The sequence below is a fragment of the Plectropomus leopardus genome, chromosome 12 (assembly GCF_026936395.1).
Source record: "Plectropomus leopardus strain MGB_pleo_1.0 chromosome 12, ASM2693639v1, whole genome shotgun sequence".
NCBI classification, from domain to species: Eukaryota; Metazoa; Chordata; class Actinopteri; order Perciformes; family Serranidae; genus Plectropomus; species Plectropomus leopardus.
Genome location: NC_142187.1, coordinates 12,613,651 through 12,628,380, shown reverse-complemented (window position 1 = coordinate 12,628,380; position 14,730 = coordinate 12,613,651). Strand labels below are relative to the sequence as shown.

Genomic DNA, 14,730 nt, shown 5'->3' with positions numbered 1-14,730 from the left:
TTTTTTTTTTTAGTTTTTTTTTTTAAAAACTTTTTTAACACAGGGATCTGAGTACAACCTCGCAACTGTGGGGCTCATCTAATCCAGAGCAGAGCAGTATGTTTCTTTTTTTATTGGAAAAAAACTCAGGAAATATATGTCTTTGCTCTTGTTCAAAATAAATACATTTCAGTTTCTAATGATTTATTTCTTCAAATGGTTGAAATGTCTATTAGCTCTCCAGCATGTCACTGATCAGTATCACTGAATGTAAATATGACAGTGCTCCATATAGTAAGGCAACATTTGTTCAGGAGTGGTTCAAGAAACTTTGTTAACATTTAGTGATGACAATTATCAAATCCCCCGACATCTGTCCCACTGAAGTGGATTTACTCACACAGAGGACACATTTTCTCTACACAGGGGCCTCTATTTCCCTCACCTGCAGCCTATTGACACTGCACTGTGGTTGAAAATGGTATTGCAGCTTATCTCCCTCAGCCTCCATGAAGGAGTGACGATAATAAAACCACAAAATGATAAAACAGTCTGATGGCTCGTGTTTGGTGGCTTAAGAAAAAAAAAGTGATTTATTTCACAACCCATTTTACCAATTAGCATATAACTGCTAAAAGTTCCTGATACACCCATTCAACACGTCAGTATTTGAAATGACCCATTATTCCAACTGAAAGCCTATATTTTGAAATTTAAAGCAATTTAAAATCTAAAAACACTGTCTGTCATGAATGGCCAGAAAAAAAACAGTTAACACCCGCAGTGACTCAAAGTATCCAAAGTGTGAAAATCTAACCAAGTCCTACAAAGCAAAGTACACTACACTTTTTTTTTCTTTGAATGAAAAAAATAATAGCTCAGATCCCATCCTGACTGCCGATAGGATAACATAGCCCATGAGGGACAGCGTACTAACTACATATGATTAAACTCATTATTTAATTACACCTCACAGTAGCCTGCTGGTAGTTAAACTACATTTGTATTTGCATAGTGATTAAAATAAACTACGTTTTTTGTGTAGACCATTTAACTAGCGTTGAAACTACACACAGTTTGGGGTCATAACTGGACAGGAATTATATACTTTTATTTTACTATTGCTTCTCTACTGTAGGTCAGCCTCTTTTGACCAGTTATAAGCACCCATATGATTATTGCTATTTATTGACAAAATTTCAGAGAAGTTGTTTTTTGCTTTCATGTAATGTCTTTGTATTATATTTTGTGATAATTTTGTATCCCCTGAACATTGCCATTTTGATCTTTTGTACAAGGAACTTTGGTCCACATTTTAGATTTAATTAACCTAAGTAGACTTTTATTGTTTTGTTTTTCTTAAGTTAGTTTTGGGTCTTTTTTGGCTGCTGCAAAGTCTAATATGATGTCTTGTCAGTTAGGTGTAAATCGTGGATCTATTATGTGTAAATGGGTCATTCAGTCATACTGTGTAGAATTAGACTATTTAGATCAATTATGGGGATATTTCGCCTGCCAGTTTTGCTCTATGTGTTGTATTTCTATGCGTCGCCGCCGTGGAGCTTTCTGCGTCAAATTTTCGCTTCACAACTTTATTGTTCAAAACCGGAAGACAGAACGGGCTACGTGTCAGGAAAATAGGAGAATCAGCTAAATGGGCGAAGCCGATCAGGCCGCCTGAGTTCACCTGTCTGGATAATTTGAGTTGTTTTATTGTTCTTTGGGATCATATTTTAATACAGCATTAACATCACAGCCTGTGATATTGTTAAGTGACCATGTTAACAAAATTTGAAACGAAGTCGGCCCGTGTCAAAGGTAAGAGTTTGCCAGCTGCGGTTACAGCAGTTAGCATAGGAGCTAACTTAGGCTAGCTGACGTTATCCGGCTCAGTTACTTATTATTTTAAAGTTATGTCCGGAAACGAATTATTTGGTTTTTTTATGTGTTTATGTATCACGACGTCCAATTTAACATAATTTATGTCACGTCTTTTATTCAAATGTAGCGATGTTAAACGGACTCTGCCTGTACGTTTCTTTTGCTATCCAGCTAGCGTAACTGACAAGGCTAACATTACAGTATTTAGCTAAATCTGACAACGTGACATTAGTGTCCTTGCTGATATATGACAGTTAGCAAGCTGAGGTCCAATGGCTTATTTCCAACTGATATTATGAAAAAGTTAACCAGCTCTTTTATATTCCAGGCCTGAGTTTCCATCCTAAGAGGCCATGGGTTCTTGCAAGTTTGCACAACGGAGTCATCCAGCTGTGGGACTATCGGATGTGCACACTGATTGATAAATTTGACGAGCATGATGGTAAGGCAGAGATGTGGTATATTAGTATAATTTCATTTTAAACACTGTGTTCTTGCTAGATATGTTATGTAATTAATATTGTTTTTCTCACAGGCCCTGTCAGAGGGATTGATTTCCACAAGCAGCAGCCTCTGTTTGTGTCTGGAGGAGATGACTACAAAATTAAGGTGAGACAGCTTTTGCACTTGGATGTAGCCATGTAGAATTGTCATTAGAGGTTTGTACAAATAATAACATTTTTCTAAGTTCTGCACCAAAAATGTTTTTTTTTTTATATTTGCTAGGCCACTTCTTGTGGTGCCTTATCTCAGCAAATGATCTACTTAAGAGTTTTTAACTCCAATTTTATATATTAATATTCCGTGTAATTATTAGATTATATCAATTCTTTCAGCTTGTAATGTACATGCTTGGTAAATATCCCTTTTTTGACCAGGTGTGGAACTACAAGCTGAGACGCTGCCTTTTCACACTCCTTGGACACCTCGATTACATCAGAACCACCTTCTTTCATCATGTGAGTTGTTCTGACATTTTAAAATGCATCTGCTTCTGAATACTATTTCATCACCGATGTCAAGGGATGAAATGAAAAAAGACTCTGTATGTATCTTGTGCTCCATGCAAAAAAAGTAAATCTGAAATTTATGAATTAAGACGAATTTAACCATTTCCCTTTCTGTAGGAGTATCCCTGGATTCTGAGTGCCTCAGATGACCAAACCATACGCATCTGGAACTGGCAGTCCAGGACTTGTGTCTGGTAAAACACAGTGAATTTTTTTTTTTTTTAACTGAGAAACATAATTTAAGAAGTTACTTTTTAATTATACAAAACAATGTATCATCAGGTCTTAAGCTTGATTTTATGTCTTGCAAAAATCAGGTCTTGCAACCTATTAAACCACTGTTTATCAAAATTTTAGGGAAAACACAATGATTGTTATTACCCTGAAAATATCAACATGACCTGTGTTCTGATTCTGAATATATACTTTTTTTGTCCTCCTCATCTGCAGTGTGCTGACAGGCCATAATCACTATGTGATGTGCGCCCAGTTCCACCCAGCTGAGGACCTGGTGGTGTCGGCCAGTCTGGACCAGACCGTGCGAGTGTGGGATATTTCCGGTGAGGGCTTGGGGACGGCTGAGCAGAGGACAGCGGGCTGTGTTGAGGAAGGGGTGGGATGGTAGAGTGGTATGAAGGATGAGGAAGAAGCAGGAACAGGATGAATGTCAAGTCCTGCTCTTCTTCTCCTATTTGTAGAGGACAAATCTGTATGGGCTGTTTGCAGAAACACCTCTCCTTTCAGGACAATGTGACAGGGAACAAGCTGTATTGCCGGAACAAATTTATAATGTAGTATTTATAAATGAAATGCTGCACTATAAATAAGTGTTCTGAACAAAAGAAAGAGTTCACAGATCAGATGTGATCAAAAATAGGAAAAGGGAGGTGTTTCTGTGCCTCTGCATGCACTCAAAAATCTGTTTTGTTGACGGCATTTCTTGCCTCCTGTTTCTTGTCTTCCTACTAACCAAACCATTAATTGACTCGCATCTACTATCACTTTCTTACATGTGAACATGTATAATATGTATCTCTGTGAACTGTCTCCTGTCCTTGGGATTTATTTGCTTTTACCTCTTCTAGCATTGAGCATGATTGCATTTATACATACAGCTTTTACGAGCTTTTACATCGTAACAGGCCGTAGAACTTTTACGCTTGACTCACCAGTTACACGCACGGCATCCATTTAACATGAAAGGAAGGCCCACTTTGCACTCATACTTTTATTATAGGAAGTCCATACTTCTTCCCCATGCTTTCATTTTACCTCTTTTTTTGCAATGGTATAAAATGCATCAAGAAAACCAACCATCATTACTAACTACTGTGAAAGCTTTTATAAACTTGCTCAGTAATTTTGAAATGATTTTATACTCCTCCTGGCATGACATTTGCACGGCTTCTTCTCAAAATATAACATGAAATATTAAGCAGCTTTTGTATTTGTCTTAGCAAAAGTTGCCAAATTGTTACAAACTTCATTCCTAACCCATAACTGTCAGCCCCTGTTAACTCTGCATGTGACTTAAACGTCTATGCAGAAACATGCATGATCTTCTTAGCATGCAAAAAACTCATATTCTCGACATCCAACACCCCATCAGAGCAAGTCTTTACAACGACAAGCAACCACCCACCCCATCCCTATCAGCCAAGTCCACACGCTCCCTGTATCCCATGCTCTCCCTGGCAACATCCATACCTGCACATGGGTTCCTAGTGCCATTTCTTTCCCCCTGTGTCATCTCTCTGTTCTGTTGAACTGTCTGTTCACCACATTGTTTTAACTGGGCAGGAATCATGAATGCAAGCTGTTTTCTCAATCATTTTTCTTTCCTGTTCTCATTTGAGTCTGGGAGGTAATCAGCATCCATCACTGCTGTCCAATCAAATCATGAGTAATTGTGATTTTCTTTGCGAGTGATTCATTAACCCAATCAACATTACCCTTACAGCCATGATTGTTTCCAGACTCAAGTTGGCGGGGAATGAGAGAGCAGAGGTTGCATTGGTGTGTTTCGACCCTGCGTGTGTGTTCAGTAGTCCAACAGTCCATATCATTTTTTTTCTCTATAGCCTCACCTCTCCTGTGATATTGCTTCATATTTCATTATTTTAATAATTTCTATCTTGTTTTTTATGTCTGTTCCTACTGTGTTTTATGGTTGTGCCATTTATAACATGAATATGGCTCCTTCCTTGCACGCGATACCCTGAATGTTGGTTCCAGGTCTGAGGAAGAAGAACCTGTCTCCAGGCGCCGTGGAGACGGAAGTGCGAGGCATCTCTGGCGTTGACTTGTTCGGTGCCTCGGATGCTGTTGTCAAGCACGTCCTTGAGGTGAGCAGAAGGTTTCCCTTGTAGGATTCAGTCTGATATGTTGTTTAGGGAAATCAACCTTAAAATTTGAGAGGTGAGCAACAGAAAATTCTTCACCTTTACACTGGAAACCTCTTTTAAAATGCTTCTATTTGTATCCATTGGTGTTCAGGGAGGATGTAATTGATGTTGAAAGGTGTGTGATGCCCTTTTGCCTATAGCCACAACACTAAAAGCATTCCTCCAATAACACCAATGGTGGTAAAATGATGCTATATTAGTGTAAAAACAACTTCAAATGTTTCCTCTGAAAAACCACAGAGAAACAAGCTTAGCATTGTAAAGAGATTTTTCAAATCGTCACTGACGTCAAAGTGTCAGTCCTGTTTATGGAAAATACCAAATAAATTTGTTTTTAAGCCTAATATAACAAATGTAGGCAGTTCACTAAATTACGTCACAGTCTCCTGTCTGTTTTCGAGTTATTACTCCTTAAGGTCAAGAAATGTCCATCCCAAGGAAATAAAAGTACACAACGGGTTTGGGTTGTGACATCAATAACTGCGGCGTGTCATCCAGTGACAGCCATGGAAAATTAGGACACAAACAGGCACAGTCACACAGTCATCTTTGATGGAGGTGTAGTGGACGTGAAAAGGGACAATGATTTCATGAGCTAAAAATGTGTACCTGAGAATGTTTTCGTTTTATTTTGGTGTCCTTTGACATAAAGTTCCATTTTTCTCCAGAGAGTACAGGTAGTGTTAGAGTTTTCAGAAAGAGTGCAGTCCTCGCCCTCAGTGCTAGCACAACTAATAGATGCATGTTTGGATTTGTGTCACATTACTTTATATATGTGTGTCCAGGGTCATGACCGTGGGGTCAACTGGGCTGCCTTCCATCCCACCATGCCTCTCATTGTGTCTGGAGCTGACGACAGGCAGGTCAAGATTTGGAGAATGAATGGTATGTGATGCAGAAGTCACTAGTTAATGTTCATCAACAGTCTGCTGCCTTTTTTTTCACATTTGTTTGTTACGTGCATTAAAAATAAAAACAGTGTCAGTTTAAATGATAATCAATTACCCAGGATGGTACATCGCTAACAACAACACATAATGTTTAAATCCATTCTCCACTTCATCACAGCATCATTATAATAATGCTGCCAAGTACTTGACTTGGTGCTTTATAGCAACTATAAAGTAATTACTCCTGCGTAATAGAATTACATACATGATGAAGTGTAATATGCACTGACAGACTTGCATCAACGGTTAATTATTTCAGTAGTTATTTCCACTTGTACACTTTCTCACTGCATTTACTAGAACTTGTATCAATGCTTTAAATATTTCAGTTTTTGTATCATTCCCGTTTCTACTTTGCAGTATAAATTTTTATTTTAAATATGGTGTTTTAAAATTTAGATATCTTTTTTGTCAACTGCTGTTTTAGCAGTTTGATTTCCCCACTCATACCCAGTGTTAACATTTCTTTTGTCTCTCTTTTCCCCTTGTCTCTTTCTCCCACGGTCTAGAATCAAAGGCCTGGGAACTGGACACATGCCGCGGTCACTACAACAACGTGTCATGTGCTGTCTTCCACCCGCGCCAGGAGCTCATCCTGTCCAACTCTGAGGACAAGAGCATCCGGGTGTGGGATATGTCCAAAAGGACTGGTGTGCAGACCTTTCGCCGTGACCACGATCGCTTCTGGGTGCTAGGGGCTCACCCAAACCTCAACCTGTTTGCTGCTGGTAGGTGGTGATACTGATCAAGATCTGTACCCATTTAACAAAGTCAAAGGGAGTCTTGTTTCCTGCGTCAAAATATCTAGTTTATGATTTTAGTGTCAAAGTATGAAAGTTTGCAAATCATCCTGACACTTTGGTTACTGGGCTACATGTAGATATATTTCTATGTTTTATTGCCATTTCAGTAAAAAATGGCACCCGCCTCCTGCAGCAGAGGGACCTGTCCATATAAATCTCTGGTGTGTAACTGTTGCGTATGTGACAGCTGGAATGAAAGATTGTCTGTGTCCTTCAGGTCATGACAGCGGCATGATTGTGTTCAAGCTAGAGCGTGAGCGCCCGGCATACGCCGTGCATGGCAACATGCTGTACTATGTCAAGGACCGTTTCCTCCGCCAGCTCGACTTCAACAGCAGCAAGGACACCGCTGTCATGCAGCTTCGCAGGTAGGTCATTTTTAGTGGTTGTGAATTCACCCCACTGTCTTTCTGACTAATTAAGCCTTTTATTGAAGTATGTGGGTACTATTTTAAAACTGTGCATTTTTATTTATCATCTTATCCTAGTGGATCCAAGTTCCCAGTATTCAGCATGTCGTACAACCCTGCTGAGAACGCTGTACTGCTCTGCACTGTAAGTATCTGTCATTTGAAAAAACAAACACACATTATCCCTCATTGTATGCTCAGTCACTGAAGTTCAAAGGTTTCCATATGTTTTATGTAATGCTCTTCCTCCTGCAGAGGGCGACCAACCTGGAGAACAGTACCTATGACCTGTACTCTATTCCCAAAGAAAGTGACTCTCAGAACCCTGATGGTAAAGAATCGCCTTCTTCGCACTTTGCTTTTATTTCTTTTACTTTGTAACACTGTAAGTTGTTGTAATGGATGCCAACTACATGGATCCCTTAAATGTTCTTTACACAGTGACAAAAATAACACAAAATCTTTTTTTCTCAGCACCGGAAGGGAAGAGGTCCTCTGGTCTGACTGCAGTCTGGGTGGCCAGAAACAGATTTGCCGTCCTGGATCGTATGCACTCTGTAAGTCCATTTGCAGGTCTAGAAAGTATAAAAAGTTCATCTTTAAAAGTTAGGGAATTCTGGCAAGTAAATTGAAATTTGTGACAGGATTTGTTGAAATCAGCTCGTCTATTAACATTTCCCTCTTTTTTTGTAGCTGCTGATTAAGAACCTGAAGAATGAAATCGTGAAAAAAGTTCAGGTGCCGAGCTGCGAGGAAATCTTCTACGCTGGCACAGGCTCGCTGCTGCTGCGCGATGCCGATGGCGTCACGCTTTTCGACGTGCAGCAAAAACGCTCTCTGGCTACTGTCAAGATTGCCAAGGTCAAGTACGTGGTGTGGAGTGCTGACACCAGCCACGTGGCCCTGCTGGCTAAACACGGTGGGTAGATAAGATGGATATCAGCAGGCACAGACAAGGAAACTTAACACAGTCACAATATCTTTATCTTATGCTGTCCTCTATACTTGTCTGTTCTGCCAGGGCTGAAGCTCTGAAACATCACAGAGACATGAGCTCATTGTATAAGCATAACCATACGCAGGCACAAATTTCATTTCACCCATGCATATGGTGAGGCTGTTGACGTAATTTTCAAATGATAACCGAGTTCACTTTACCACAGTACAGCAAAACAGACATATTTTTTAACTCCAGATGGGTTTCATGTCGTTATTCTGCATCAAATTGTGCTTAAACTTTTGCAAAGAAGAGGATGCGGTAAAAGCACCGTTAAGCATTTTATGAAAAGCTTTAGGGCAGCTGACTAATTTGACATTAACAAATATTTTTTTGTTTCAGACAAGATCACTAATGTCAGTCTGCTCTTATCCTGAATCTAAATCTTTGCTCTCTTTTTTGTCCCTCAGCCATCATGATTTGCAACCGTAAGCTGGAGAGTCTGTGCAACATTCATGAGAACATCAGGGTGAAGAGCGGAGCCTGGGACGAGAGTGGAGTCTTCATCTACACCACCTCCAACCACATCAAATACGCCCTCACCTCTGGGTATGTCCTGCTTTTAAAAAGAGCAGTGTTAATCTTTTACTTAAGTTGACACAGATCTGTTATCAGGTCTGTTATCAGGCAAGTAAACTGCCTCCACTTTGAGCAGGCTGCAGTGACAAATCCTAACACTCACCTGTTAGTCTCGCTTTATCAGCAAATTAGATATATGGATACATATGAAGAACTTGAGTTGAGCTGAGTTGGCATGGGAGGAATAGACAGAATAGTTACTGAAAATGTAGATGAATGAAGACAAAGTGTGCCAGATGGGTGGTGGGCACACATTTTTCCGCTCAGTGTCATCAGTGACCTGATCTTAAAGATGAAACCGCTTTTTATAGTGCAAAGCAACCAGCAGTCCAGAATATGTGCTACTGGTTGATATCATTTCATCTACCTCATATTTAAATTCATTCATTTATGATATGACATATGAAAAATTAAGTTTTCTCTGTCTTCCCAAAAAAGAAACCTGTAACATTAAAGGTTTTTACGGTTAGAAGAGCAGAATGCCGCCCACATCAATTGGTGATGGGGTATTTTCTGAAAACATCTAACATCGTGCTTTTGTTGTGTTCCCCTGTAGAGATCACGGCATCATCAGGACCCTGGACCTGCCCATCTATGTGACGCGTGTGAGAGGAAACAGTGTTTACTGCCTGGACAGGGAGTGCAGGCCGCGCGTCCTCACCATCGACCCCACAGAGTACCGCTTCAAACTGGCCCTGGTCAACCGCAAATATGATGAGGTGGGTCTGTGGAGATCACGGTTTTGTTTGACTTAACTATTGGATTATATTTTACCAGATTGTTTGTAATACTGTACTTAAATTTGCAACAGTATAGGACACTTTTGACCTGTTAAATATTGTACTGGAAATTATTTAGCTCCCATTTAGTTAAGGTTTTTAAAATCATTCCTTTTATCATTGTCCCTCCAGGTGCTCCACATGGTGCGTAATGCCAAGCTTGTGGGCCAGTCCATCATTGCCTACCTGCAAAAGAAGGGCTACCCCGAGGTCGCGCTTCACTTTGTCAAAGACGAGAAGACACGCTTCAGTCTGGCTCTGGAGTGTGGAAACATCGAGGTAAGCTGCTACTGGACAAATGATAGACAGGACCTTGTTTCTAATTGACAACATTTACTGTTCCTGAATTATGTATGTGCACATTTTCTGATAAGCCAAAATTTGATCTATTTCAATCTCAGCTCATCAAGCTCTAGTTTGGATTCTTCCTCTGCTGTCTGGTCCAGTTTTGACTCAGGTTCAAATACACCTTTAAAAAAACATTTCTCTTTCTCCATACTTCCAGGTGGCTCTGGAGGCAGCCAAAGCCCTGGATGAGCGCAGCTGCTGGGAGCGTCTGGGTGAAGCAGCACTGCTGCAGGGACACCACCAGGTCGTGGAGATGTGCTACCAGAGGACCAAGAACTTTGACAAACTCACCTTCCTCTACCTCATCACTGGCAACCTGGCCAAGCTGCGCAAGATGATGAAGATAGGTGAGAGATGAAGGAATTTTTAACTGTGCGAAAGTTGTGGTGAATTGGAAATTGAAATTGTCAGTGAACTTGTATCTAATATTTTTGCACTTTTTGTTTGTAGCTGAGATCAGGAAGGACATGAGTGGTCACTACCAGGCAGCTCTCTACCTGGGAGACGTCAGTGAGAGGGTCCGCATCCTGAAGAACTGTGGACAGAGTGAGTGTCACCTTCACAACATATTCATTCATATTTTCTCTGTTTTGCTCTGTCCAATATTCTTTTGCAGGTGAATTTGAGACTTAATCAACCTGTTACCTTCATACAAACACATGTGCAATGTGATAAATGAGATCCAACTAAAATTACTCACAGTCTCTTTTTTGGTTATGTGATTAGTTTGAATTGGAATGAAACGCCTAACTAAAAATATTCAGATGAAAGCATCTTAATTTTCACCATGCCATCAATGTGCTAACCCAAAACCGTTTTGTTGTTTTAACTGTTAACAGTGGAACAAGAAGCCAGTGTGTGTAACTGTTTGTGTGCGTGATTCCAGAGTCTCTGGCTTACCTGACTGCAGCCACTCATGGGCTGGATGAAGAGGCTGAGGCGCTCAAGGAGACCTTTGACCCAGAAAAGGAGACGGTGTGTTGTGAAAACAGTCTGTGTACCTATATACACACAACATAGACCAGTGGACCCTTGTCTTATCATTAAGTAAACGGACGACCCCTAAATAAGAGACATAATATATTGATATTTGACATTATATCCAATGCATGGCAATACAGTGCAGAACAACTGATAAACTGTACAATTTACCCAAATAATGAATTCAGTCCAGGAAGTTTAGGCAAATTTGGTTGAATTTTGAGCAGATAGGGAATGTTGCATCAGAGATTAGTTTTCCTGAATATTTTTTAGTAACTTTTTATAGGATTCTCTGTCTGCATCATGCATTTTTATTTTTGTGTCTTGTAGGTGCCAGAGGTTGATCCCAATGCACAGCTGCTGCAGCCCTCTCCACCCATCAACCCTCTGGACACTAACTGGCCTCTGCTGACTGTGTCAAAGGGCTTCTTTGAGGGAGCCATTGCAGCAAAGGGTGAGTCTTCAGTCCTGACACATGCACATGAACGTAACATGTATGTAATCACAATGCATACAATATATATATACATACTGGCATGGGTTGAAAGTAAAGTAAAATGACTTGTTTAAGTTGTGGAAAGCGGTGGCAGCTGGCAGAGTGAGAACAGTGTGTTTCTATTGTAGGGAAGGCAGGTCAGATGGCTGCCGACCTGGACATGGACGCCCCAGGAGGCGAGGGCTGGGGAGACGATGCTGAGCTTCAGCTGGATGAAGGTACATTCAGTGTAAATTGGAGAAAATTTTAAACGTGACCCTTCAGTGAGCAGATTAAGTGACATCATCAGTACTGCACCTTTGCATTAAATTATATTTATGATCCCCCAACTTTTGCTGTCCGTCAGATGGCTTCATGGATGCCCAGGAAGGATTTGGGGAAGAAGGTGGAGTGAAAGAGGAGGGAGGAGGCTGGGAGGTGGAGGAAGACCTGGACCTTCCTCCAGAGCTGGTGAGAGGCGCTACATCATTACATACCAAATATCACTAAGAATGAAACAGGCCACTGATCTTCCAAATCCTCTCACTAGTATAGTTACACATACTGAGTTATTCTTGTGCTCTGCTACAATATAACGATGGTGAATGTTTCAGTTTTTCTTATTGCAATGTCTGCCTCCCAACCATCAGGACGTGCCGGCTGCAGGTGGAGGAGCAGAAGACGGCTTCTTTGTCCCTCCGACCAAGGGCATGAGTCCCACACAGATGTGGTGCAACAACTCGCAGCTGCCAGTGGACCACATCTTGGCTGGCTCTTTCGAAACTGCTATGAGAGTATGCACACAATCTGATATTGACTTCCTCTTTTTTGTTTGCTGTTTTTAAGCACTGATTGGATGACGGTGTTTTAATGTCTGAATCTAATTTTTGCATTATACTAGCATTTACAGTTCTCCTTTTTGTACCACAGTTGCTCCACGACCAGGTAGGAGTTGTAAGCTTCGAGCCCTACAAGGCGCTGTTCATGCAGACGCTCTCCAGAGGCCGCACCTGTTACCTGGGGCTGCCCTCCCTGCCCTGCCTGCGTGGCCATCCCCAGAGAAACTGGAAGGTACAGCTGCTTACTAAAAATCACAGCATGTTCTGTTCCTGCGTTCTTGTTTCAAATCATAGTTTTAAGTGAATGGAAATTTACAATTATGAAAATATTTTTTTCTATTAGGATTGTGGTGCAAAGCAAGGACTGCCTGCTGTGGGCCTGCGCCTCTCCGACCTCATCGCCCGCCTGCAGCAGTGCTATCAGCTGACTACCTCCGGGCGGTTTGAGGAAGCTGTCGAGCGCTTCAGAATCATCCTGCTGTCTGTACCCCTGCTGGTGGTCGATAACAAGCAGGAGATTGCAGAGGTGAGCACCAAAGCTGCTGTGAATTTCAGTCACTTCAAGCTCCAAATACAGCATGAATTATTGCATTTTTCCTGCAAACCCATGTTGGGCTGCAGGCTGCTTATTTGGCTTATATACCTAAATATGTTAAGAAATTTGTATTAAATGTGTGAGGAATCTGTGTGTTTTTCAGGCTCAGCAGCTGATCACAATTTGCAGAGAGTACATAGTGGGTCTGACCATGGAGACAGAGAGGAAGAAGTTGCCTAAAGACACGTTGGACCAGCAGAAGAGGCTGTGTGAGGTAAATATCTGGCTTTCTGGGCTTCTGTTGTTATAGACTGACTAAAATGTGTCTACAAATTGATTGTTATTTATACTTCTATTACACTCCTAAGCCTAACTTTCCTTGTGTGTGTTTTTCTTACAGATGGCTGCTTACTTCACCCACTGTAATCTCCAGCCAGTCCACATGGTGCTGGTGTTGCGCACAGCTCTGAACCTCTTCTTCAAACTGCGCAACTTCAAGACAGCCGCCGGCTTCGCACGACGCCTGCTCGAGCTGGGGCCAAAGCCAGATGTTGCACAGCAGGTCGGTTGTGTGACATCACCAGCTTCATTTAGTGTTTTCAGTTTTAAATCTGGACAGCACTATACTGTTTTCTCATTTCTTACCATCTTGTTAAATCTCTCCCCATCGTTCAGACCCGCAAGATTTTGGCAGCCTGTGAGAAGACCCTCACAGATGCCCACCAGTTGAACTACGACCCCCATAATCCATTTGACTTGTGCGCTGCCTCCTTTGTCCCACTGTACCGTGGACGTCCTGTTGAGAAGTGCCCACTGTCTGGAGCCTGCTATTGCCCCACTTACAAAGGCCAGATCTGCAGGGTCACACAGGTAGGCCACATACGACTCCAGTTGAATACTGACATATATTTAAGTTGGGTTTTATCTCTGAATAAGAGACACATTTAGGAACACCATAATTTAATCTCACATACACATTTGTCAATCATTTTATTTGTGGATCAGAGGAAAAAAATCAGATATTGAGACTAATTTACCTGCATATTGGTGTCTATAAAGTAAATAATGAAGAAAATGGTAAAACATAAAAGTACTTCCTGAAAAACAATACAGAAATAAGTGTTCACCTGTTGTGCTCCATCAGAAAGATCCGTGAAGTCGTCTGTGTCTCTCCTGTAACTAGATAGAGATAGAGATAAGTGAGTGATTATCTCATTCATTGTTTACCTCTTGTAACCTCTAACCTTTTATTTCGCCTTATTTTCTAGGTGACAGAGATCGGTAAGGATGTGATCGGTCTGCGTGTCAGTCCACTTCAGTTCCGTTAAGAAGACGAGACAAGGAGAAGAAAAAGACAAATACATCCACACTTACTCTGTAGAAATAATACAGTTATGACATGGAAAATTAAAGCAGAGATATATATGTTTGCTCACGGTGATTTTAAACCTCTCCAATCCTTTTAACTGTCTTATTTCATGCATCACCTATCCTGCAAAAACCTATTGTAACTTCTGCTACTCTCATCTCTGTGCTGTGGCTTTATTCGAGTTGTAAAACTAACTGTTATGTTTTTCTGACTTGTATGAGACAAATTAAAGTGAGCAGCAATGCTCTGTGTATCTATGGGAATATGAAAATAAAAATGCCACTTTCAGTGGAAATGCAGTGGGTGTGGTGTGTTTTTGATGTGGTATATGGGCTCAGCTTTGTGGCTAATGTTACAGAGGTGTAGTGGTTTTATTGTATTTCTAAGGCT

The 14,730-nt window shown here is 41.0% G+C and overlaps 1 protein-coding gene across 1 annotated transcript; it reads left to right on the top strand.

Annotated features, from left to right (window-relative positions):
* Nucleotides 1–1,594: 1,594 nt before the first annotated feature.
* copa (COPI coat complex subunit alpha) lies at nt 1,595–14,639 on the top strand. The gene is made up of 30 exons (XM_042498492.2): nt 1,595–1,797; nt 2,189–2,302; nt 2,396–2,469; nt 2,739–2,819; nt 2,988–3,064; nt 3,321–3,430; nt 5,106–5,215; nt 6,061–6,160; nt 6,735–6,953; nt 7,246–7,396; nt 7,517–7,583; nt 7,694–7,769; nt 7,913–7,995; nt 8,132–8,357; nt 8,846–8,984; nt 9,571–9,733; nt 9,926–10,072; nt 10,299–10,488; nt 10,592–10,687; nt 11,028–11,116; nt 11,453–11,576; nt 11,747–11,836; nt 11,965–12,068; nt 12,248–12,391; nt 12,528–12,668; nt 12,780–12,962; nt 13,135–13,245; nt 13,372–13,533; nt 13,647–13,841; nt 14,240–14,639. Exons 1-30 carry the CDS (start codon nt 1,758–1,760, stop codon nt 14,297–14,299), a joined length of 3,666 nt encoding a protein of 1,221 aa, XP_042354426.1. The 5' UTR covers nt 1,595–1,757; the 3' UTR covers nt 14,300–14,639.
* Nucleotides 14,640–14,730: the final 91 nt, after the last annotated feature.